This window comes from Delphinapterus leucas, chromosome 3, assembly GCF_059928025.1.
Source record: "Delphinapterus leucas isolate spDelLeu-1000000601 "Yukka" chromosome 3, BTC_Dleu_Yukka2, whole genome shotgun sequence".
Classification (NCBI taxonomy): domain Eukaryota; kingdom Metazoa; phylum Chordata; class Mammalia; order Artiodactyla; family Monodontidae; genus Delphinapterus; species Delphinapterus leucas.
The window spans coordinates 112,243,246-112,269,512 of NC_143131.1; the positions used below are offsets into that span (position 1 = coordinate 112,243,246).

The 26,267-nt window shown below is 49.0% G+C and overlaps 1 protein-coding gene across 5 annotated transcripts in view; it reads right to left on the bottom strand.

Moving 5' to 3' along the window:
* Window positions 1-26,267, bottom strand: part of FSTL4 (follistatin like 4) — a 446,761-nt gene that overhangs the window by 236,239 nt on the left and 184,255 nt on the right. For all 5 annotated transcript variants that reach the window (XM_089909321.1, XM_089909323.1, XM_089909322.1 and 2 more), the window contains exon 4: window positions 11,150-11,398. In XM_089909321.1, coding sequence (XP_089765447.1) covers window positions 11,150-11,398 — 249 coding nt within the window. The remainder of the gene's footprint in view (window positions 1-11,149; window positions 11,399-26,267) is intronic.

Consider the following 26,267-nt stretch of genomic DNA (forward strand, 5'->3'; position numbering starts at 1 on the left):
TAAAAAAGACCTTGAACTTGCTATATTTTAATGGAAACAGGAATGATTAAGTGAGCTACACACACAAGAGACAGGGAGAGAGAGAGGTATGGGTAGAGGATCAGAGAACTCAGCCAGGCAGAATGAAAGGGGCATGTGGGGCTCACAGAGGCATTTGCTGGTCCACCGGAGACAGGCCTGTGGGCCACACCTCAGCTGACCAAAGCGGGCAGGAGAGGACTAAGGGACAGACAGTGGAACACAATTCCCTAAGGAAGACAAGTAAACAGACATGTCTGCCAGGTCACTGGATGAGCTCTTTCCTCCAGCTGCAGAGAGAAACACACAACACACACACCCTGCTTATAACAAGTGGACAGAGTCCACTGCATCTGGTGATTTTAATTACCTGCAAGCAGAGTGATTCTACTACTTTCATTTAGGGGAGCTTTCTGAAAGTAGCTTCACTCTGCCTACCTTCATTAATGAGGGATTGGAACACATCAAAGCAGAAGTGAGCACAAGAAGAATCAAGGCAGAGGGCAGGGCTTGCAGGGACCGGGTGCCCAAGTCTGGGAGTCACTGTGAAGCTCTGCTCTCATTAGCTTCAAGAACACCCCATGTTCTGGGCCAGGCACAAGTCCACCCACAATAGGAAAACGGGCGGTTCCTGAGCCCCAGGATGCTGCAGGGGGCTGGGCCCCAGCTTTCTGTAGCTCTGCCCCTTGGCTGTCCCGGGTGGGGACTCACCTCCACAGGCTGAGAGTTGGATCTCCTTATTCATGCATTTGATGAGGCTGCTCTGCTAGGGGAGATTAGCCATCACCTACCTCTCCCTGGGTCACTCTGTGCGTCTGCTCCACCCCCAAACTTCCCTGCTTTATTTCAGTTAATTTGGCACAGTGATAAGTGCACCTCCCTCTCTTTGGAGAAAAAAGATGGCCCAAACTGGTACATTGCTTCCCTGTCCAGAAAAGAAGGCAGGGAGTCTGGGCACCCACGCCAGCCGCAGGGGCTGCAGGTGAGTCAGGGGGTTGAGAACCAAGAACTGCAGGCTGACCTGCAGGCCTCGCTGGACTCACGTACCCGCTGTCTCCCCAGCCACTGGCCCCTTTGACACCTTATGTCATCAGGGAACAGAGGAACCTGAAAGGGACTCCCTGTGTACAGAAGAGAGAGAAAGGCCTTGCTGTCAGCCTGTCCGTAAAACAGGGAACACTTTCAGGCAGGGACCCAGAGTCAACATGTTTGAGTTGTGGCTGGCCTGACAGCTGCTGAGCTTGTCACACAGATAATTAAATAAACTGCTTGAGCACAGAGATTCAATATGTGGTGTCATTTAGCGGCTGCTACGCGGGGGCCTTGATCTTAATTGAAGGTGCAATAGGGGAGAACCTTAAAGAAGTCCCAAATCAACTTCTCGCTCTAGTAATTAAACATGTGACTCCTGATCGTCATTCAAGCCTCCCAAGGTTTGGCCTGAGTTCCATTAAATGGCGCTAAGCAGGCTGAACCAAGGGCCTCCCTCCTCTCCACGGGGGGCAGAAGGCTCCATGTCACCCCCTCACCCCACCTCCTTCTCCTTCCCTCCTTCCTCGTGCTCCCTCAACACCCACTGATGTGCTCCCCCCACTGCCCCTTTGAGCAGGGTCCTACTTATGAATCTATCACCTCCTTTGCCGGGACCCTGTGATTTGTGTTGCATGGTGGGCCTCCAGCTAGGGCTTCCCATCCTCTCATGTGGGGCCCTCTATGGGACTGTGTGAGCCCTATAACACAATCATCAATTTGTGCGTTCATCTAAGAAATGAATGGAACACCTCCAATAAGCAAAGAATAGAAAGACAAATCACATTTCCCCATTCATAAGGACATCCAAGATAGTGGGAGGACACGCAAGCTAACAAGAAGTTGTAACAGAGGGAGGATGCTGCTCCTGCTAGAAGTTCTGATGGCACCTTGGGCAGCTTGGGGCTTATGCCGGAAATCCCCTGGGCCCTATAGGTTTATCTCAGTTAAAGCGTGAACCTAGAAATCCTTGGTGATGAGCTCCTGGACAGGTCGTCTTTTCCAGCCCACAGCACACCCCTCAAGCTTTCTGGGGTGGTGATGAAGAAGGAGGTCCCCTCAAGGCCATCCCTGGGTGAGGGTGGTGGAAATTAGAAAGAAAACATAGCACAGTGGCTAAGAGTTTGGGCTTTCAGTGCTGACAAGGCCCTACCTGGATGATCTGTCCCTACACATCTTGGATGTCTCTCCCCTTCTGCACTCTGCTCCAGCAACCCTAGTCCCCTTTTTGATCCCCAAAAGTGCCAGGAGACCTCTCACACCAGGGTCTTTGCATCCGCTATTTCTTCCGCTGGGATGCTCGTGCCCTGGATATTCAAATGCCTCCCTCCCTGACCTCCCAGCCTCCTTCAGGCCTTTGCTCAAAAGTCACTTCTCATGTTAGATGTTCTAACTTCTTTCCCTGTCTTCCTCTTCTCTGGCACTTGTCACCACCTAAGACACCTCATCTCCTGTTTACTGTCTCCCCCATAAGTCTGTATGCTCCACGAGGGCAGGAACCCTGTCTGTTTGTGCACTGCTGTATCCCCAGTGCCCAGAGTAGACCCGACTCATAGGAAGTGTATGTTCTTTGGATGAATGGATGAAAGGGTTCAAGCAGGAGAGCACGTGGTCAGAGTTACCTCTTGGAGGGTTCACTCTTAAAGCCACATGGAAGGTGGGTTTGAAGAAATATCTGACCAGGAGCTTGGAGAACAACTAGGGGGCCTGTGAAGAGTCAGAGGGGCAGGGGCTGGACCAGGAAGACTGATGGATACCCATGTAGGAGGGATGTAGTAAGACCAGACCTGGAAAGTGCCACCTGGACTTGGCATTTACAAGGATATGGTGTTCTTAGTGGGGACAAGAGCCAGGCGCAGGCCTTGGTGGGCAGAGCGCTAGGGAGCTGGGAAAGCAGAGGCAGCCAGCGCAGGCAAGGCTTCAGGTGCCTGGGAGAGAAGGAGGGGAGAGGTGAAATGGTACCTTGAGGGATGCTGGGACGAAGTCGGCTCTTTAGGCTATAGGGTGAAAGAGTGTGAGCCTGTCAGTGGACACAGAGAAGTAGGGGCTGGAATAAGAGGGAGTGGGTGCTGGGAAACAACAGGGAACACTGTGGGGGGCCTCGGAGACTGCAACCTGTTTCCATAAGTGAAATCAGTGCAGTGGGAGACTTTCTCAGCTCAATAACTTATTAGCAATTTTTAATTACTGGAATGTATTTAAAGTGTGGTGGTTCTGTGAAGCACACCACACGTGCTGAACTGACAGCATTCTTGTGTACTCGCAGGGTGCTCATGTCAGGACACTGTCTTGCATAAAACCTAGAGGAAATATCCAGAGGGGACACATGTTTAAGTCATGTTTCTTGATCCTGGAAGCAGATACTATAAATGGGATGACTGCGACCCGAGGGCCACTGTGCTGCAAGGCTCTTGGTGATGCACTGATGCCGGCAGAACCTATGGAGGAGGCTGCAAGAAGGAGACGGTCCGTGAAGACTCCCGTTGGTCCTTGAGATCTTGGGGTATCTCTGGCTACAGCAGCCCCACACAGTGGCCCAGACAGTGGGGGTACTGGGGACTAGACCCCAACCTTCTTTTGTCTGTTAACTCCATGATGACAGGCCTGGCATCCTGATCATACTGGTACCCTCAGGTCCTGCACAGCCTTGGCACCCAGTGGACATTCAACAATGTCTCTATCTCTTCAGCAAGTGGTGTTGGGAAAGCTGGACAGCTGCATGTAAATCAATGAAGCTAGAACATACCCTCACATTATATATAAAAATAAACTCAAAATGGCTTAATGACTGAAATATAACACATTATACCATAAAGCTCCTAGAAGAGAACACAGGCAAAACGTTCTCTGACATAAACTGCACCAATGTTTTCTTTGGTCAGTCTCCCAAGGCAATAGAAATAAAAACAAAAATAAACAAATGGGACCTAATCAAACTTATAAGCTTTTGCACAGCAAAGGAAACCATAAACAAAATGAAAAGACAACCTATGGACTGGGAGGAAATATTTGCAAATGATGCGACCGACAAGGGTTTAATTTCCAAAGCATACAAACAGCTCCTACAACTCAATAACGAGAAAACAAACAACCCAATCGAAAAATGGGCAGAAGACCTAAATAGTCATTTCTCCAAAAAAGACATATAGACATTCAATAGGCACATGAAAAGATGCTCATCATCTCTAATTATTAGAGAAATGCAAATCAAAACTACAGTGAGGTACCACCTCACACAAGTCAGAATGGCCATCATTAAAAAGCCTACAAATAACAAATGCTGGAGAGGGTGTGGAGAAAAGGGAACCCTCCTGCACTGTTGGTGGGAATGTAAATTGGTGTAGCCACTATGGAGAACAGCATGGAGGTTCCTCAAAAACTGAAAATAGAATTGTCATATGATCCAGCAATCCCATTCCTGGGCATGTATCCAGGCAAAACTATAATTCAAAAAGATCCGTGCACCCCTATGTTCATAGCAGCACTATTTACAATAGCCAAGACATGGAAACAACCTAAATGTCCATTGACAGATGAATGGATAAAGAAGATGTGGTACATATATACAATGGAATATTACTCAGCCACAAAAAGGAATGAAATACTGCCATTTGCGGCAACAGGGATGCAACTAGAGATCATCATACTAAGTGAAGTAACTCAGAAAGAGAAAGACACGCATCATATATCACTTACATGTGGAATCTAAAATACGACACAAATGAGTATCTATGAAACAGAAACAGACCCACAAATATAGAGAACAGACTTGTGGTTGCCAAGGGGGCGTGGGGGTAGGGAAGGGAAGGACTGGGAGTTTGGGATGAGCAGATGCAAACTAGTATATGCATGATGGATGAACAACAAGGCCCTACAGTAGAGCACAGGGAACTATATTCAATATCGTGTGATAAACCATATGGAAAAGAACATGAAGAAGAACGTACAGATGTATAACTGAGCCACTTTGCTGTACACATAACATTGTAAATCAACTAAACTTCAATAAAATTAAAAAAAAACAAACACAATATCTCTGAAGAGAGACAGCTTGGTGGCAAATGGCCACATCCCCCTGTGTGGAGCTCAAAGTGAAGGACAGGAAGGGTACACAGAGATTCCTTTGCAAGGGCTGGGGAAGCAGCAGCGGCCTTTGGACAGAATGCAGGTGGGGCCAGGAGTGGAAGGACAATTGGAAGAAACTGGAAACAGGTAGGGGGGCTGGAGAGAAAGTAGAGGCCAATGCCCAGAGGTCAGAGCAAGCTAACAGTGGGCATGCCCCAGAGGCTCTGTGGCTTCGTCTCCAGGCTCCTCTGGCAGCTCTGGGAGATGCTGAGTTTCCCACTCCTTCCTTAGGGGAGAGGAAGTGGTCTGGTGCTCTGGTGTGCAGAGGCCCTGTGGGTTCGGGGTGACTGAGCCAGCTCTCCCGGAGAAGCTCCCAGATGGGCCTCTTGCTGACCTGCATAGCAGGGAGGCCCGGCCCAGCAGCAGAGGCCTTTCCCACTGACCATGGCTCCTGAGTCCTCCCTCCACAAATTCTCCTGGGGGAAAAGGATAAAGCAGTCGCATCTGCTGTGAACACGTCTTGCTGGGACCAAATTATAAAGAGCCCTGAAGCTGGGGGTGATTATGAAGGGTGGGCTGTAGCGGCAGAGTCTGTGGAACTTGGGGCAGGCACTCGTCCTCTCCGGGCCTCCGGGTTCCCATCTGGGAAACGGGAAAGCTGGACTATCTTATCTGACACTCAGTCAGCTTGAGTTCAAATTACCCAGGTTGGCACACAGGCCTCACTCTTACCCACTTGTCTGCATTCACCTGTAGTCTCCATCACCATCCCCCACACCACCGCCCCCCGCACCCAGGACTTGCATCTGAATCACCTGCTCTGTCCCGTCGGCACCCGAGGATGCCCTCACTCACCTCTCAAGATTCACCTCAAATGTCTCTTCTCCAGCTCCCTTCCCAGACATTCCCCTTCTCATCCTCTGGTGGGCCAAGCCCTCCCTCAGGCTCAACTGACAGTTCCTGAGGGCCTTTCATGCATTCCAGAAACTTCCACTAGACCTGGAATCAAGAGCTCTTGGTTCTTCTCTTCCATCTCTACTAGCTCACGGGGTGAACTTGGATGACTCACTGCGTCTCTTTTCAAAAAGCAAGGCCGACTTATAGGGCAGGAATAGAGAGGCAGGTGTAGAGAACAGGTATGTGGACACAGGGTGGGTGGGGAAGGGGAGGGGAGGGCGGGATGAACTGGGAGATTAGGTTTGACATAAATACACTACCATGTGTAAAATAGATGACTAGTGCGAACCTGCTGTATAGCTCAGGGAGCTCAGCTCGGCGCTCTGGGATGACCTAGATGGGGGGTAAAGTGGGCGAGGGAGGTGGAAGGGGGAGGGGATGTAGGCGTGCATATAGCTGGTTTACTTCATTGTACAGCAGAAACTAACACAACATTGAAAAGCGGTTTTACTCTAATTAAAAAAAACAAACCAAGGCAGTTGGAGAAGCTGATAGAAGTTTGATCATTTGGAGGTCAAATTCCAGTCATTCGTTAAATACACGTGGAGGACAAATGTTCTTCTCCCCCCTTGTTCACAGAACACCCACACGCCTGACCTCTAAGCCCATATCCAGCATGGTCACATGCAGGCAGGGTTCTTACAGCCTCCTGCGTCTGCCTCTCGACTGTGCCCTGATGTCTGCAATGACAACACCGTCCTCTGGAGTGCTGTGATACTGCTTAGAGAAGAGCGCTCATGATGTGACTGGCACTGCTCATTTTACGCTCACGACACCATGAGGTAGGCGCTATCATCATTCCCATCTTACAGACGCAGTAAGTGAGACAGAGCTTATGTGTCTTCTCCAAGGCGGTGTGGAACAGCCCCACGGCTGGCCTAAAGCCGGTGCGTTTGGCCCTGTGCCACCTGCTCCCTCAGCATGGGTCTCTCCGCAGGCCCCAGCACCTCCCTGCTGTAGGGACGGCTCCAGCAGGGTGAGGCCAAATCCCCTAGGATGCCTGCCACCACCAACACGGCCCTGCGCCCGCTGCTCCCACACCGTGGGACGCTGAGCCTCTCTGGGGCGGGGCCGATACAGCTGGGAATGTGAGTAGCTCTCCCCGGCAGGGCAGACGAGACCTGTGGAAGTGTGGGAATGTCCTGGAGGCATGGGACTCAATTTTTGCTTCTAAATACCCAAAAGAAGTCTTTGGCAGCAAGATCTGTCTGCTCTGCTAACTTGTAACAGATGTTTGGGTTTTTATTCCTGTGTTTAGTAACACTTAAGGAAAGAAGGTTTATTAGTGAGCCTATAGTATGTTTAATTTTTAAAATAAAAGTGGTAATTATTTCCTCTAATTTCATAAGCCTGGGAACTCCCCTCAGAAGCACCAAAGCGTACCTACAAATTCCATGCAGGATAAGGAAGCTTAATGGTCTGTGCAGAACTGAAACCCTAACAGGCTTCTTTCTTCCATAATTTCATGGTTTGTTGGGAAAACTGCCCAACTATGACACTGTCATCTGGGATAATACAAGCCAGGAGTGGTGAGTGATAGCTGAGTGGCAAGCCTGTCTTCTCCAACAGTGTAGGAGATAAAGCGTGAATTCAGAACTGAGTCAGAAAAATCATTTTAAAAGTGCCAGCTAGTATACAAATAGGAATGCCATGTCACAAGATAACTTTTAAGACACAAACTCTAGAAGAAGTTAAAGGTACAGAGAAATCCACCTACTATCTTGGTGTTCACTGGTAATATTTGCTACCGAGGACAAATGTGGCTCTAATTTTGCCCCAAGGAGAAGGAGAGACAGTATCCCACCTCCCTTGTCCCCCTGACTTTCAGCGAGCGAGACACTGCTTGGGACGTCAGGACTGCTGGTATGGAAGCTGCCAACACCCGCTGAAGCAAGGCTGCTGAGTTCAGTTTTGATTTTCTCACCAGCTAATGATCCCTAAATGATGTTATATTTCATTCTGTATTCACACAGTATCCCATTGCCATAGCAACGGGAATGTGATACCACAAGTTTTCTTGTACATGGGCTTCGAATGCTGCGTCTCCTCCCTGGCAGAGGGGTTAGTGTCATGTCCCCAGGCGGTACCCATGAGAACCCCCTCCGCACCCCAGTGAGGGCTCAGGGGCTCTGGTGGCAGAGCGAGTGCTCTGAACTGCGGTGGCCTCGCCTAGGAACCCACCACCACGTCCCCATCCCCCTTGCTCTACGTGCTCCAACCCCATAAGGACGGTCCTAATATAGTGACTTCTGGGGGCAGAGAAAGCCCCAGAGAGTAAAGTCATAACTTCTCTTTGTAAAGCTAGAAGGAAAAGACAGTGAAACACCATGATTTTAGAATTTTTGTTTGCATGGGAAAACGGTGTTTTTAAGTTTCCTGGATCAACAACTCCCTGGAAATTCGGGACCATCAATGGAGCTCAAGATGGCATTACTCTGCTGCCATCTTGGGGTGAGGACTGAAGGAAGCTGTCCTTTATACCCACTAGGCTTTTTCCCAAGAATCTCATCCTGCCTGCCCCCCAGCCCTCTGTCAATCCATTACGCCTCGCTCCCCGTTGGAGCCATGGTTCTGGCGAAGGTGGAGAAGTGCGCTCCCAAAGCACCCTCCTAGGCCTGGCTGCCTCCGCGCCCTCCAAGGCCCTGGGACCAGTGAACAGATCTCTACTGCTTGCTGGGCATTCCCTATGGAAACACTAGAGAAGGAGAGGCTGGCTGGCCTCCTGCCTAGGAACTGGAGCTGATGCTGAACCAGAGGCAGTGAAGGCTTCCCCGTGGGGTCCAGACCCATGGGGCCAGGGCTGCAGACGGGGGAGCCCTAGCCCCAGGTGGGCATCTCCAGGATAGCCTGAGGGCCTGACTCTCAGCACCTTCCTCTCCCACTCTCCATCTACCAGCAAGCCATCCGGGCCCAAGACCTGCTGGTCAGGGCCCTTGTTCCTGCCTCTGCATTCCCCTCAGAGCTTGTGCACCTCTCTGCTCCAGGCCTGAGGCCACACTGAATTAGATAAATGATGACAACAGGTGTCATTAATACCCGACACGTGTAACACACCCGGCCCACGCTAAGTGGTCTCTGTGCTGCATCTCCTTTACTTTTCTCCACGGAGCAGGTGGGAACTGCCAATAGCCCCTTTTTACAGCTGAGGAAAAGGCCCAGAGAGGCGGAGTCATGCACCCAAGGTCACAGAACTGGGCTGCAACCCCAGGTCCCTCTGGGACTTTGCAGGTACCCCTTTCCACCGAAAAAGGATGTTTTGCAGAGCGGCTCTGTCTGCCACTCGAGTGGGTGGGGATTCACAAAATCGGTGAAAAACCCAACGAATCAGAAGGATTCGGTGAATAAATTCAATCAGCACGAAGCAGAGGCAAGACCTGATCTGCCTGCCCCTCCCGCACGCTCTCCAGCTCTCCCCCAGCATCCCTCACCGTGGCAGGTTTTGTGGTGGATGATTTTCCCTCACGTGATATAAGAAATGCTGTTTGAATAACCGATGGTGGGGGAGGCTGTGCGCACTCTGATGCAGAAATAAAAACCTTCAGAAAGATGCAAGTCGGAGGATGCTGGAAACCGGAGAATGGGACGCCAGTCTACAAAATTCAACATGGCCAATAAGGCTGGAGCAAGTGGTCAAGTGTTTTAGTGCTCACGGCTGCTAAGGCATTGGCAGGCCTGGGCTGGGCAGGGCTTCCAGGCCTCGGACATTTTTCCTGGGCTCATTTTGTCTTGATTCCACGTTGGGCCTCATGATTTCTAAAGCACGTCAGCATTCGTGTCATAAGCATGGCCATGAAAGGGTCCAAGACTTCCCATCACAAGATAAACTCAACTTTCCGGAGACCCACCTGCTCCAGGACCCTGCTGCCAGGGCCCACGGACGAGGTGGGAAAGCTGCCTTTTCTCGGGGTGCAGAAGGCCCACAGACCTGGACTTCACCGTGAATCCTCCTGCCACGTGGTCCTGGCGCCTGTGCAAGTTGAGACCACAGCTCTGCCCTTCCCTCTGGGCACCCAGGCTCCCAGCTGTGACCACACAGAAGCCCTTTTCTGTCAGTGTCACCAGCACTCTGCAGCAGGGCTCCATCCAGGCTTTCTCCTCCCCTCCCGGCCCTGCCCCACAGCACGTCTCGGACCTCATGCAGCCCCACGTGGGCTCCCCACCTCCAGCGTCCCCCGGCTTGGGCCAGTGGGCCTGTTCCCACCTGCCCAAGTGCTGCTTCTCCCGTCTCACATCGTCTAATTTATTCATGTGTGGCCATTTGGGTTCAGCATCACAAATATTTCTACAGGCTGTGGCATGCACCATTCGCTGGGGCCACATGAACATGGGAATTTGCAGTCTAGCTCTCTTATTCTTGAGCATCTGTGAGTTGTTGACGTCTTGGTGCAAGGCCCTGAGCCACGTGCTGAGACTATATTCGTGCACCAAGAGCCACGGGCTCTGCCCTTGAGGCTCTTACCATCCATTGGGAGCTGGCACTGCCCCTCTCACTCAAGCCCAGCAGAGGGCATGAACCCTTTGGCCCCAACTCCACGGACACCTTCTGAAGTCCTTGCAGGGCCTTGCTCATCTTACTCAGAGGTGTTCTGGACAGGCCAGGTGACCGCTCTACCCAGAGCTGGAGTGCCCACCATACTGGGAACCACTGGACTGCGGGGTCCATCCAGCCACATTCTACACACAGCATGGTCTCCTGATTCACGAGACACTGTCCGGAGGGGCCAACGTGCTCTCTGCCGCCACCTGGCAGGGCCCACCCTGCGCAAGAGACCTGGGCGGTGCCTTTCAGCCTGGTTCCTACTGGACACATGCTCTGCACCAGCCCAGGGCTTAGTGGGCCTCCCTGGCTTCTGATCTCCCAGGGCCTTCCTCTAAGGGCAGGGGCCTCTGGAGGTGGACACAAATGAACATGCACCACTGAAATGCTGCTGCTGCTATGTTGTTAAGACTCTTTCCTCTTTCTCTTTTTTTAAAAACACATTTAACCTGTAAGACGCAGCACCCAGGTCATTTGTCAGAAAGGCATTAGCAAATCCATGACAAAACCTACGAGCATAGAAGCAGGGAGCCGTCTTCCTACCTTTAAGGAAACAGTCCTTGCTGTGGACGATGACAATCTTCTTCCCCAGCAGGCAAGCAGCACGGTGGAGCTCACAGTGGTTTTCGTAAACCCTCCTGTCGGAGCCACACACGGGCACGTAGCTGGGACTGCAGGCCTCCAGGCACCGGCACTCGGGCTCCCCCGTCTCCCTGCTGAGCGCGCACCTGCTCCCGTGGCTGCAGAACTTCTTCCTGCAGGAGGCCGGCAGCCCACGGTGGCCGGAAAGCCCTGCCAGACACACAAACACAGAAGGTCAGCCGTGAGCACGCAGGTGTGTGTGGCATGGCCCACCTGTGTGGCTCTTTCAGGCTGTGGTGAGCAGAGGCTGTGAAGCTCAGGCCTGGGGGCTCGGGCGCCCCATGGAGCCCCTGCCCCTCTGGTGGGGGTGCTACAAGCAGTGCCCTGCCGTGTAAAGCCCAGGTTTTTTGGCTGGCTCTCGCCAAACATCTCAGACACAACCCCTGCCCATCCTGGAAGGGAGGAGTAAACAGAGGGCTACACGGAGCTGGCAAAGTACCGATGGACCCTGCTGACTGAGCGGAGGAGGGCTTTCCAAGGGACAGAGGGCTTGAACCAAGGCTCCCGTAACCACAGTGCAGGGAGCACTTGCCTGTCTCTGGGAGGAGACGGTGTGGGTTGGGGGGATAAGGGTAGCAAGGCGTGGTTCTGCCTTATAGACTCAGACAGCCAAGCAGAGGCGTTTGGGTCTGATATGTTAGGGACTGGGGAGCCGTGGTGGGGTCTAGGGAGTAAGGAGAAAATGGTACTCTTTTTTTTTTTCACGGTACGCGGTCCTCTCACTGTTGGGGCCTCTCCCGTTGCGGAGCACAGGCTCCGGACGCGCAGGCTCAGCGGCCATGGCTCCCGGGCCCAACCGCTCCGCGGCATGCGGGATCCTCCCGGACCGGGGCACGAACCCGCGTCCCCTGCATCGGCAGGCGGACTCTCAACCACTGCGCCACCAGGGAAGCCCGAAAATGGTACTCTTGAATTTCAGGATCGGGGGGCAGCCAAGGCAGGGAGGCCAAAAGTTGACCTATTCCTCTGAGGAGCATACAGTTCTCTAGGACACGACAGCAGTGGTGGCACCAGCAGCCTTTGTCCACTGCTCAGTCCTTTCTGGCACAGTCCTGCAGCCTGCAGCTGTGGGCAGGAAGGCTGAGGCCATGGAAACAGCAGCTGCTGTGTTCCTTTGGGTCTCACACTTGCCATGTCGTTGTGTGTCTCCTGCACCCAACACATGCCCATAGTGATCTCAGGCAGTGGTGTCTAGAGCTCACACACCAAAGCAGCAGGACAGCTGGTAGAGTGGCTTATTGCTGAAAAGGTACACTTACATGGAGGGCCAAATAAGCATCTACCACCAACGTGACACTCCTCCAAAGAGTCCAGAAAACTGGATGATTGCCACGTGGCATTAATGGCAACAGACAGCAAATTGAGAATTATAAAGGCATATCAAGACGCAAATAATTAAAACATGAATGCAGATTTTATGGCCACAGGAGTCTTTGCTTTTAAGTTTTAATTAAATCTTCTTCAAAATATTGGCAAGACAGAATGGCCTGGGCCGTCAAGACTGAACTTTCAGCCTCAAGTCCTACCCCATGGGATTAACATGCCTAAGGAAAAAAAAAAATCTTGTTTTTGGTTGAGTCTGTTTTTCATCATTATAGATTTGAAAAGAAAAAGTCAGTTATCGGTAGATTAACTGCTTGATTCAATAACTCATTTAAATTCCTCCAGCCTTGGCAAGCTGAGAAATATTGACTTTTTCTTGAATCATAATAAACTAGAAGGTCAAAATATCTCTGAGCAGTATAAAAGTGCAGATTGTAAGTGGGCGTGGGAATCTCCTTTATCCACCTGGCTAACTGTTGGTGTGTCACCGTGAAGGCTAGGTGGCATTCACTGGCCCCAGCGTGCACCCTCCTGTCAAGGCTGACAGGCGGCGGGGAGCCAAGGCACTCGGCAGTGGGAGGCTCTGGGCTTAAGGCCCTTCACCCAGGGTGCTTTGCCACGGAGCGTGTTTGATTAGTATGATTCTCCTGTGTTATTGGAAAATGGGTTATCCTGGAGAGCACCAGAGGCTATTTGGAAGAAACTAACCAGCTCTAAGAATATCAGCCTTTGTTTCTTTCCCACAAAGTGCTGGCACTGTATCACTATTTTAATAAACTGCCCTGTGGGATGAGAAGGATACCCACTAGCCACCCCATTTTGAAGAAACAAAGCCCAACCTTCCGAGCCTCTGGTCTTTCAGTTCCTGCTTTGGTGCTTTTGCCCCGGCTGTGCTACCTGCCCAGACTGGGCTCTCTCTGGTATATCAGCTCCAATACACCCTTGGGGTCCACTTCTTCCACCAGGTGCCTGCTGCCACCTCCAGTCCGAGGGCCCCTCTCTGAAGCCCCTGACCCTGGGAGGGTCTGCCCCACTCTCTGGCCTCAGGACTCCCCACGGGTACAGGACCTTTGTCTTCTTGAGCCTGCCCCTCACTCAGGATTTAAGAAACACAATAGTTTTCAAAGCTGTTCTCCCTGTTTCGGTGCTTAACCCCCAGGCTAGAAGCTGGGATGGGAAGGTGGAAAGGGCCCCCGCATGTCGTGACTGTTCAGGGGTGTACCTCCCTTGCCACCTCCACGTGGGGAGCTGGAGGGATGGAGGCATGAAGGGGAGGCAACTGTCCGTAGAGGTGGGCCTCCTCTGGGGTAAAGGGGACTAGAAACAGGAGTGGCAGTGCAGCGAGGCCCTTCAGAGACCACCTAATCCAGGGCAGGCATCAAAGGAAGGCCAGTGAGCTGTGGACGGGGGTGGGGAGAATCCTCTCTACCTGATCCTATCCCCTCTGAGACACCCACATGCCCAGGCTGCACCCAACACCTCTGAGGACAAGCGCTGCACGTGGCGCTTCTGACGCCCAGGTTTGATCATCCTGCAGGTGTGGCTCCGACCGCCTCCCCCAGGCTGTGCTCTGGGGGGTCAGTATTAAGAAAACAGTTGTGCCAACCTGTGCTCATCGAAGTGGCCAAGAACACTCAGGTTCTCTCTGACATGGAAATGGGCTGTTGGCAAATATTTGATTCCTAATTATTTGCAATTAAGACAAAAGTACCTTGAAAGCCCTGCACCTGCCCTTCCCAGTCTGTGACCAGTACGCCCCCTGAACAAGCGGAGAATGCCGTGCATGGGGGCGGCCTGGGGTCCCGACCCCGGCCTCCGAGACGCCGGCCAAGCGTGGTTTCATTAAATGAGGCCCTTGTCACCACTTCCTCCTTGTTATGAAAACAGAATGAATTCCCCCCTCCTACCAGGACGATGATAAAACAGTAATGGGAAAGGTAACCAAGTGAGGCTGCCAGCAACTGCCTACAGTATTTATGAGGACGACCATGATGCCTGAAAAAGATATGTGCTTAATTTATAGTCATAAAGAAAGTCATTTACCCGGGTTAGAAACTGATCATCTCACCCAATAAGCTGCTTTTCAACACTAATTAAATGTACCTGACATGGTCAGACATGGGAATTGTTACATGAAAGTGATGGTGGCAGAAGAAACAAGTCCATTTGTATCAGTCTGTGCTAAAGCCTCCCTCTGCAATTCAAATAAGGATTCTCGATTTGACCGCCACAGACCAGGGATCTGCAGGTGGTGGAGGTTAGCCGTGGTGGAGTCAAGCCCGCCCGACCCCAGGGGAGGGATCAGAGGGAGAAGCCTTCCTCCTTCGCCCAGAGCAGGAAGCCTCCTTCCTTGGTTTCTCACCTCTGACCACAGCACAGAGCACAGACAGTTCAGTTATTTTGCCCCCAAACTCTGACTCAGTCTCTGAAACTGGTTCTTCACACAGAGTAAACCAGTGAGCTCTCCCCTCTCAGGGATCATGCCCTGAGTGGCACACAAGGGGAAACCCCTTCGAGTTCCTCTTTGGGATGCTAATTCCACTTCAGGCATGTTTGCCCAGGGCAGCATTTCACCTGAGAACTTGTCCTTGGCTTGCCTACTGAAGGGAGCCCCTCCCCTTTCCCAGCCTGAGGAGGTCATTCTAGGTCTCTGTGGGCGGTGCTGCCTAGGCCCCCTCCGGCCAGCCTCAGTGTCCCAGCAAAGGGCTGGGGCTGAGACGCCCACTACCTCGCCCCACCCCTCCACAAAGCCACAGTGAGGCGATGGCTTGGCTCTACGGTGGCTGCACACTGCAGGGCCCAAGGCCAAGAAGAGTGGGACGTGGACGCAGAAGATGAGAGGCGACAGGTGCAGCCCCAAGTACCGGCCGCCCTGCACGCTGATGGCCTCACTGCTGCCTGCCGTGAACCCCTGTCTGGCACCGCAGCGGTCTCCAGCTTCTGCAGACAGAAGGTATTCGTACAGGAATGAGGGGCCCACCTGTCAGCAGACATAGCTCCTTACATGCAGACTATATGCTTTATTCTCTGTGCATTGATATGGGTCCACCGGGGGGCTGCAGCCCATATCCTGTGTCATGGTCAGGTTCTTTGAAGACCTAGGGCTGTGTGGGCTGTATCAGGCAGGGGCTGAAGGCGATGATCCCAGTACGTGTCCCTACCTCATGGCCCCAGACATGCCCAAGGCGGTCTGGAGACAGAGCGTCTGGTAAACTTTGACTCGGTTTAGCAGAGACCATGCAAGTGCCTTGGAAGTGGCTGCAGAATTTGGGTTTATGCGAGAGCCAGGCAGAGACCCAGGTCTGCAGCCAGTGCAGTTTCTACACACCAGATGCGGTGGGTGGTAACAACGGGGTGCTTCAGGAGTGCCTGCCGGCCAGCCCTCCAACCACCTGTTCATCCGACAAATACTTACGGAGCACCTCCCATGGGCCAGACCCTATTCTAGGTGCTGGGGACACAAGGCAGACTGGGACACTGTCCTCAGGGCACTGATAGTACAGTGCAGGAAGACATACGAGAGCTTGAACAGGCAAACACATACACAAGACAAATGTGGGTTGGGGAAAAGGCCAGGAAGGAGTTAAATAGGGTGATGCGGTGGGCCGGCTTTCATCTGAGGTCAGGGAAGCCTTCTTTTTTTTTGGTGGTGGGGCTTTCATTTTACTTTATTTATTTATATTTTTTAACATCTTTACTGGAGTATAATTGCTTTACAATGGTGTGTTAGTTTCTGCTTTATAACAAAGTGAATCAGTTATACATATACATATATCCCCATATCCCGTCCCCCTTGCATCTCTCCCCCACCCTCCCTATCCCACCCCTCTAGGTGGTCACAAAGCTCCGAGCTGATCTCCCTGTGCTATGCGTCTGCTTCCCACTAGCTATCTATTTTACATTTGGTAGTGTATACATGTCCATGCCACTCTCTCACTTCGTCCCAGCTTACCCTTCCCCCTCCCCATGTCCTCAAGTCCATTCTCTATGTCTGCATCTTTATTCCTGTCCTGCCCCTAGGTTCTTCAGAACCTTTTTTTAGATTCCATATATATGTGTTAACATACGGTATTTGTTTTTTCTCTTTCTGACTTACTTCACTCTGTATGACAGTCTCTAGGTCCATCCACCTCACTACAAATAACTCAATTTTGTTTCTTTTTATGGCTGAGTAATATTCCATTGTATATATGTGGCACTCTTCTTTATCCATTCATCTGTCGATGGACACTTAGGTTGCTTCCATGTCCTGGCTATTGTAAATAGAGCTGCAATGAACATTGCGGTACATGACTTTTTTGAATTATGGTTTTCTCAGGGTATATGCCCAGTAGTGGGATTGCTGGGTCGTATGGTAATTCTATTTTTAGTTTTTTAAGGAACCTCCATACTGTTCTCTATAGTGGCTGTATCAATTTACATTCCCACCAACAGTGCAAGAGGGTTTCCTTTTCTCCACACCCTCTCCAGCATTTACTCTTTGTAGATTTTTTGATGATGGCCATTCTGACTGGTGTGAGGTGATACCTCATTGTAGTTTTGATTTGCATTTCTCTAATGGTTAGTGATGTTGAGCATCCTTTCATGTGTTTGTTGGCAATCTGTATAACTTCTTTGTAGAAATGTCTATTTAGGTCTTCTGCCTTGAGAAGGTGAGATTTGGCCTGAGACCTGAAAGTCAGGGGGCAGAGCCCCGGGCCGGGGAGAGAACAGCAGCCTGGGGGCCTGGAGCCCTGTGTACAGAGCAAGGGGGTGGCACAGGGAGAGGCCTGGATTGCTCCCAGGCAGACCTCACTGGGACAGAACCAGTCTGTAGAGTCAAATTTGCTGCCTTGCCCAGCTGTACCCCTGGGGAAGTGGGGTGACCCTGGTTCCCTGGAAGCCTGCAGTCAGCTCTTGGGAACTGAGTGCTGGAGGGAGGCCCCGTCTCCTGGCGTTCAGCACTTCTAGCTCCATGCCGGGCTGAAAGGGCCCGTCCTCAAACACTCTCACAGGCTGCAAGGCTCTTAGCACCTCACAGGCTGCTGGTGGGGACGAGAAAAGCTCTCCTGGTCTCTCACCACTGGCCCCTTGGTGGCAACCTCCATATTCTCTGGGTGACCTGAGTACTGCGGCTGCCCTGGGTCCACCTCTACCCTGCAAAGTCTCATTCACGCTCAAGGGTTGGAAAGAGAATCTGCAATTCCTCCTAGGGAGATGTGCATTTCCAGTAGTACCCAGCCGGGGGGCTGTTGCTTAAAGTAACTCCTAGTTACTGACTAAACAGTAAACTCCTGTTTACTGAGGCGTGCCAATGGCCAGCCACCATGCCTAACACTTACATGAGCTCATCTAATCCTCATTTCATCCTCATAACAGCCCTGTGAAGTAGACACACAGGCCTCACTCTGAATGTATTTGTATATGTGCCCATTTTACAGACTGGGAAATACGAGTCAAGCAGTGACATGCCTATGGTCAGACAGCAAGCAGGTTGTAGGTGGTACAGCCCAGATTTGAATGAGTCTCACCTCAAATCCCTCGGCACAGGGATAATCTGCTCAGTCAGGAATACGATCCCTGCCTCAAGGAACTCGGGCCAGGAGGGTTCAGATGTCCATAGTCTGAGCTTCTCCAACATCAGGACACATACAAATGTCCGCAGCCCTGGCCGGTAGGCTTTCTGCTGCTGATTTTGCAGCTAGGAGGCCAATTTAGCAAATTCTCTGAGGGCTGGAGGTTTACGGAGTCACAGGAGGAAGCGCTGCTTGGATCTTCGAACATCGAATCCCAAACCCCACTCCTCAAGCACGGACACCGGGTCCGCGACCCCCTCCCTCCATTATGATGTCTTTCAGCTTCAGTGGCCCCCTGCTCCCCTCCTCTGGGCTTTTCCCCTGAAATTGTTCAGGTGACTAGTGGGCAGACGAGATGTTCTCTCAGTGACCACACAGCACAGCCTAAGCCGAGAGCACTGTGTGCTTCATGAAAATGGAAGTTTGACCAGCTCGGAAACACGTGACCAATTTTCCAGCTCCCAAAGCTTAACAGAACCATATGGTTACCCATCGCTGGAAGGTAACTTAACCTGTTCTGTGTATGGCTCACAGATACTAAATTAAGGTCTGACAAATTGGCTTCAAAACACACCACTAAGTCAAAGCCAGAAATGCCTGGCACACGGAGAGAGGAAGGAGGACCTTTAACCCTCAGCGGGCTCTCAGTTCTGCCTGAGGAATTTGATTCTAACCAATTCTGCATCAAGCCAAAACACAGACTAGGATGCTACACACTGTCCAAGGTCCCTGGGCAGGGCTTCTGGAGGCAGTTATTTCCAGTCAGGGATGAAGAACATAAGTGCCAAATTATACTTTCCAAAAACTTGAAAACAGGACTCTGATGAGAATAAAAAATAAGCAAGTGTTAAAGATATATTCAACTCAGTAATGAGGGACCTGCAGGAGGGTGAAGCTGGTTCAAAGGAGAGTTGGAGGAGGTATACAGGCACTGGCGAGAGAAGGTGGGATGAGATAGCCAGGAGAGGCACACCACCAGGTAATGACCTACAGGGCAAGAACACCATACCGTTTGGGGGTTATTTTTTCCACCAGAAAGAGTTTGCATCTCTACTGGAAACAAATCTGTAAGTTAACATGTAACTGCATAGTCTGGGCCTTTAATTAACACAAAATAGTGAGTTGAACAAAGATACAATTCCGTAGCATGGATCAGTATATCATTTTTATACTGCTAAAACATGTTCCCATATGACACGGGGAGAACTTGCCACCCTCCCTTGTCCTTATTCCCAAGCTCTGGATAATTTTCCCAATGCCACAAAGTGCCTACAGATGTCATCTGAGTTGGCTGTCAGGACTTTCACCCTTGCCTCCTACCTGGGGCAGCTCCTTCTTCTGGAGCCCCCAGCCTCACAAAAGACCCCAGAGGGAGGAAATGAGACCCCAAACCACTGAGCTCAGCTCTGCTGAACTCTCACGTGCTGAAAGGCACCTGGTGTGGGAGGGTGAGAACAAGCTGGAGCCGGTCGGGTGCGAGTGAACCCATCTTAGTGCTCACGTGAACCCTGAACCGCATCTGGGTTTCAAGCAACCCGTGGTTAAACCTCACATTGACCCAGCCCTGGGCTCCTGGCCTTGTTAGCTGTGTGATTCCAGGCAAGTTCCCCACCCTCTTTTCCCTCTAACTTAAAAATGAGGATAACAATGGCTTACCCTTTACAGGATTTTTTCCTTTTTTTTTTTGAGGATTAAATGAGCTGATTCATGTGAAGGGCTTGACACATAGTAAGTGCTCAATTCAGACATTTGGAATTACTGACAGGTTGAATAAATAAGACTGAAAAATAAGAAGCCATTTGGGTTTACTGATATAAGTGTATACAAGCGTGGGCTGGTTACAGTCTTCAGGAGGCCTGCCTTAATGAAAAGGGGAGCATATTTATATTGAAAGTATTGCCTGGTTTTAAAAGGCAGACTCACACACACACACACAAAAGGCAGACTCACAATAGCATGCTTCATAATATCTCGAAGAAATGCTTCCCTTGCAGTTTCCCTTACATTGGGAGTTTGCTTGACCCAAGTAAAGTCTGCCCAGCTTCTGAGGGAGTCTGAAATCACACATTCTCAGGGCACAGTGAACAGCACTGGCCTGAAGCCCAAATGCAGTAGGCTCCACTCCACACCTCAGGGTCCCTGCCAGGCGAACCCAGAACTCAGTTTCAAAGGTAGCCATGGCACGGGCCCTGGTCCTGTGAACGTCGCAGGCCCACTTACCTCAGTCAGTCCTGGTGTATCTCTCCCCTCTGGGAGCCCTTTGCACTGTTATGCCATCTCTCCCTCTATATTGTATGATGATAGTAAAGCCACCTGACTCACGATTTCTAAGAGCGTTCTACCTGGGGCCTCCCACAGGCATACTCCACTTAGAACGGGCTCCCAGACTGCTGGCCCGGAGCTTTTTCTAGCTGTTTGCCAGCACTCAGCACTTCTCACCCCCTGCTCCTGTGGCTCCCCTGACAGAAGAGCAGGCCCTGGGGCAGGGCCTCCGCAGCCAGACTTCACAGTCACCCAGAGCTCCAGGGCGGGCATGCGGTAGTCCCTGTGGCTTCAGGGCAAAGATCAGGTTCTATTTCTGCTGTTCAGAGCTCGGCACAGGGCCTGGCACAGAGTGGGCTGCGGAAAACGCCAGGTGAAAGACAGAATCTGATTAGGGCACTACAGAGACCCAAGACGGCTTGCTAGAGACCTGAGTAATCAGAAATCCATGGTTCCAAAGAGACAGACATGGCGACACCATGAGTAACAGAAGGAGTGGAGACTGTGGACAGCATTTGGGTGGGAGACTAGAGACCTGGGTTCTGTCCGGGTTCTACCAAAGCAAGTCTCTTTCACACCTGAGCCGCAGTTTCCTTATCGGTAACATGAGGCAGTGTCTAGAAATTCCTTGAGACTGAATTTAGGGTGTCTATGAAAGCCTGTGTTCTAACTTGCACATCTTTTGGCTGTAATAAAACTACAATAATCCCTTCTTTTTCTTTTTGCCTCTATTTGCCCTATCAAGCTACTTCAACTGGCCTCTGAAGGGTTATTTCAGAGACGAACTTGGGAGGAAAAGCTGTACAAAAATGTGAAGCACAATAGGAGTTTTGCCCTTGGGAGAGTTTCTTTTACAAAATGGTTTTGTTTTAGAGTACTTCCTCCAAATATACTCCTATCCCCAAGTTCCTGTTCCTCTCCAGTTCGCATCTGTCTTATTCTCTGTCACCAGGGCCCTCATTTTTCCTCCTGGTACCGAGCTCCCTTGTCACTTTCTCTAGCTCCTCGGGGCTCCCTGTGTCTTCCAGCTGAGAGGGCCAGTTGCTGCTGCTCTCAGTGGGTCTTCACTCTCTCCCTGATGCCTCATTACGTGGGTTTGTTCCTGCTTCTCCACCAACTAATGATTCAAGGCCATGACACCTCGGACTGCCTCCAATTATTTCAAGGATTATTGTAAAGACGCTCAGCGTGAGCCACCAGGATGCTCCCCAACACTTTAGACCTATGACCGCAGAGGGGATGCTAAATCCTTCCAGGGCCCTTTACCTGCTGTACAAGTGCTGCCCCCAGGTCAACGCATTATCTTGGTAGATCACTGGTCTTTGTGATGTATATTATAAACAGAGAGAATAATATGTACTTCTTGACCATTCTTTTAAAGAAAAAAATGAAGCACAATGAAAATATCTAATAGTAGCACAGAAAAATTCAGTACTTTCAATCAGAAGGGTATCAGTTTCTCCTCTCAAAGATCTGCCCTTTTCTCTCATTGGGATTAGCAGCCATAAAAATATTCGCTGGATAATATCAAAATAAAGCTTAGTAATAGTATCAAATAGGTAATTCCATTTCTCCTCTGGTTTGCCTGAACCAAGTGGTTGCTGAGGCCTCTGGCAGGGGGCCTAAGGGCTCAGGGAGGCTGGCTATCCTGGCTGAATGGGTCTCCCCCCCGAGACCAGGAGAGCACATGCTGACCAGAGAGCAGGAGGTTTCTTCCAGGTGTCTCCGCAGGGGCTTGACAACCTGTCTACTCCCACATAAAGGCCCTCAGGACCAGCCACCCCCTATCAGGGCCTATCTGGGAGACCACTACTGCATTAGAGTCCTTCAGCGTCTGAACTTGAGCTCCAGGGAGCAGGCAGTGGACCATAACCACGGACACTAGGGGGTCCAGCCTCCAGGGGGAGGAAGAACAACCAGAATCAGAGCTGCTGGAGCAGGATAACAACTTCAACAGAGACAACAAACTATCAAAACTCCAGGAGAAGTGACTACAGCACAGAGAAGGTTTTCAAGAGGGTTGTGATTTTTGAACCAAAAAGAAAATCAGAGGAATTTAAAAAGAGAATGGTCAGTATTGGGACTCAAATTAGTGGCCTCCAAGATCAAGTAGAGTACATATCTCAAAGCCCAGAGCAAAAATAGAAAAAAAAACTCTAAAATACAGTAGTCATTCTAAATAAAAACTTTAAGGAAAAAAAGCATGGAGGACAATTTCCAAATACATCCTTTTAAATGACCAACCACTGTTTCAATTAAAAATCAGGAGCCAGGCTTCTCTGGTGGCACAGTGGTTGAGAGTCCGCCTGCTGATGCAGGGGACACGGGTTTGTGCCCTGGTCCGGGAGGATCCCACATGCCACGGAGCGGTTGGGGCCGTGAGCCATGGCCGCTGAGCCTGCGCGTCCAGAGCCTGTGCTCCGCAACGGGAGAGACCACAGCAGTGAGAGGCCCGCATACCGCAAAAAAACCCAAAACCAAAACCAAACAAAAATCAGGAGCCAGACAGGGATACTTGTCATCACCATTTTTATTCATAAAGGGAGTGTAGTAAGACAAGAAAATGAAATATTAGTAAAAATTTGGAAAAGACAACTAACAATTATCTCTTTTTGCTGATTGTATATCTATATACTTAGAAAACCAAGGGGCTCTAGTGCAAAGATATGAAAATTTTAAGAGAATTATTATGAGGTGGTTGGACAGATGACAAATATGCCACAATTAACCATTCTTTTCTTCACTAGCAAAATAATTAGAAATGAGAGAGGGAAAAGAGTCCACTCATAATAATGATAAGACTATAAAAGATAAAACTATATTGGCCCCAGATAACCAAGAAAAATAAGAAAAAGAATAATGAAGGGGGATGTGCCTTTCCAGATATCAGAACATCAAACCAGAAAGCTGTTATGATCAAATCAATATGATAATGAGTGAGGAATAGACAGATCAATGACTGTAGTTGTGACAATAAAATAGAAGAGGGGATCCAGAAATAAATCCCTATATCTGAAAAGTCGATGTATGACAAGAGTGGCTACTGCATGGGGTACATGATAGTCATTTGATAAATGATGTTGGGGTACCTAGCTATCCACCTGGAATAAAATAACATCAGAACCCTATTTCACACCACATAAAAGTCAAATTCAAGTAGCTGTACACGTTTAAGTTATTCTTATTAAATAATGAGTGGATATAAAAGAACAGTTACACACTTTGTGGACAGCACAAGCATTGCAGCACGATGAACAACTATGTACTCACCTACCCATTTAAAGAAAAAGAGCAGTTTCATTAGTTTTGAGTTCCTCCGATACTATACCCTCATTTCCACTCAGAGGTAAACATTATCTGGATTTTTTTGTTTATTATTATTTTGCTTTTCTTTGTAGTTTGATCTCATCTTTGTATTTCTATGCAATATACTGTTTTTTTTTTACATGTTTCTGAACTTTACAGAAATGAATCACATTGTATTTATTTACCTGAGAAGTTACCTCTTTGCTCTTGCACTGTGTTTTGTTTCATCCACATCGTTGCATATACCTGTAATTCGTTTTCACTTATGTTGCCCATTGTACACACACGTCATTATTCATTTATATAGTCTATTTAGGTTGTTGATTGCCTTTTCCCATGGTCCTCTTTCTCTCTTTTGTTTCTTTATTTTGGATTGAATACTTCACCTTTCATTCTTTTTCTTCCAGTCATAAAAATTGAACATACTCTTTTTATTCTTCTACTTTTTACTCCATAAATTAAAAAATGTATAAATTAACCCAAGTCTGAAGTTAACCAATAACTTTACCCTCCACATGAAGAGCATATGAACTACAATCATTCCTTTCCTGACCTGAATATATAATAGTATATATTAATTCTATTTTTATTCCTCAAATTTTCTTAGTTATGTTTGTCTAAAATATCCATTTTATCCTTGTTTTAAAGAGTCATTTATGCTGTGCAATTAATTCTATGTTCACAGATTTTTCCTCTCAACTCAATAAACATTTTATTCCCCTGCTTCTTGGCTTCCACTGTTGTTGAGATGTCAGCTGACAGCCTTTTCATTCTTTTGTAGGTAATCCATCTTTTCTCTTTGGATCATTTTCAGACCTTTCCTTTGGTTTTCTGCAGTTTCTCTATGATGTAAGTATGCATATTTCTTTGCTTTTGTTCTGCCTATAATTCATTGGGTTTCCTGGAAGTGAGGATTCATGTCTTTCATCAATTTGTGGAACTCGCAGCCATCTTCCTTTAGATACTGTCTCTGCTCCATTATTTCTCTCCTTTTTCAGGCATTCTGATTAGACACGTGTTACAAGTTCTCATTCTATCTCAATATCTCTTATCTCTTTCACCTTTCCCATATTTGGTTTCTCTGTGCTGCATTCTGTGTAATTTTTTCAAATTCATCTTCTAGCTCCTGAATTCCCTCTTTGGCTTTTTCTAGTCTACTCTTACATTCTCCCATTGAGTGTTTAACTTTGACTTTTTATTTCTAGAAGTTCTATTTAGTTCTTCATGAAGATGAATGGTCATCTGTAGAATCTTTTGATTTTCAATCATATTCCAATCTTCAAAAAATATTAAACATATTTTATTTTCTGTGTCACTTTGCTGTTTATGCTGGTTGTTACATGGTGTTTTAAGATTTTTTTTTTTAAAAGAATGAGCTCACATTTCCCGGAAGTCGATCTGTGAAAATTCAGGATGCACAGTCTGAAGATGGGCTCATCTTGATTGTGCCAGGCATTCAAGGACTCCATCATTCTGGGTTAAACTCAATTTTATGTTTGAGATTTTACAGACGACCTAGGTAGTTTGCATCTGAGCTATAATTTCTTGTGGAGATCAGCATATGGTTATATGTTATCATGGGATATTTTCCCTCTCTGCTCTCTAATTTTGTGCCAAGATTTGAGACAAGCACATTTCCTTGCACTTGCTTGGGACAGGGTGTGTTTCTTTCTTGTTTAACCCTCCACTGTGGATGTAACCCTTTGGAGTTTCAGGTTTATAATGGGAAGGGGGAAATTTTTCCAAATATGTCCACCTTGGAAGGACCCTGGGATTTGTCCTTGCTGCCCTGAATTATGTTGGGTGTGCAAACCAAAGCTAAGGTTCACCCAGCTTGGCAAAAGCCCTCCAGGTAAAGCCAGCTTCATAGCTACATGACCTCTCTCGGTTTCTGATTTCAGTTGCTTTTTTAACCTGTAAGTACTCCTTACATTCTTACCAGCACATCAAAGCTTAAAAGAATTTATAAATATATTTCTCTGCCCGTTGCCAGAGGCAGAATTTAGATTATGACTTTAAAAACTTTTACATAACAATTTAAAAAACTGAAGTAAATACAGGGGTATGACATTCAACACAGCACTAGCTAGCTCTTTGGAAAGTGGCTGAGAACTGCTGTGCCACAGAAGAGACTGAGGAAAGGCTGAGGTCATTGCCAGATAGCCTATTGTAATTTTCCTGAGTCCACCTGCATGTTTAAAGCAAACTTAAGCCCTTCCATCACCAGAAAGTTAAAAATTAAAGAGAAGTCTATGAATGGGGTGCAGTGGAAAAAAAGAAAAAGACACAGCTGTCCCCAATAACCTATGTCCCTATCTGCCACCTCAAAGCCCAGAGCAGGTCCTCTCAGGAGCAGTATTTTTCTCAGTATACAGATGTGGCTGGTGACAAATACAAGGAGAGTGACTGGCCACTTTTGGACCACTTGTGATAAAAGAAATAAAAAGATTGAGTTGAGTTTGAAGTATCTTCTGAATAAACAATGCCTTTAGGCACCGTGTGGGTCTCCGACCTTTAATGTCATCTGATCTCTAGTTTATACTGACCAAAGCAAACCTGCTTTCGATTGGTCC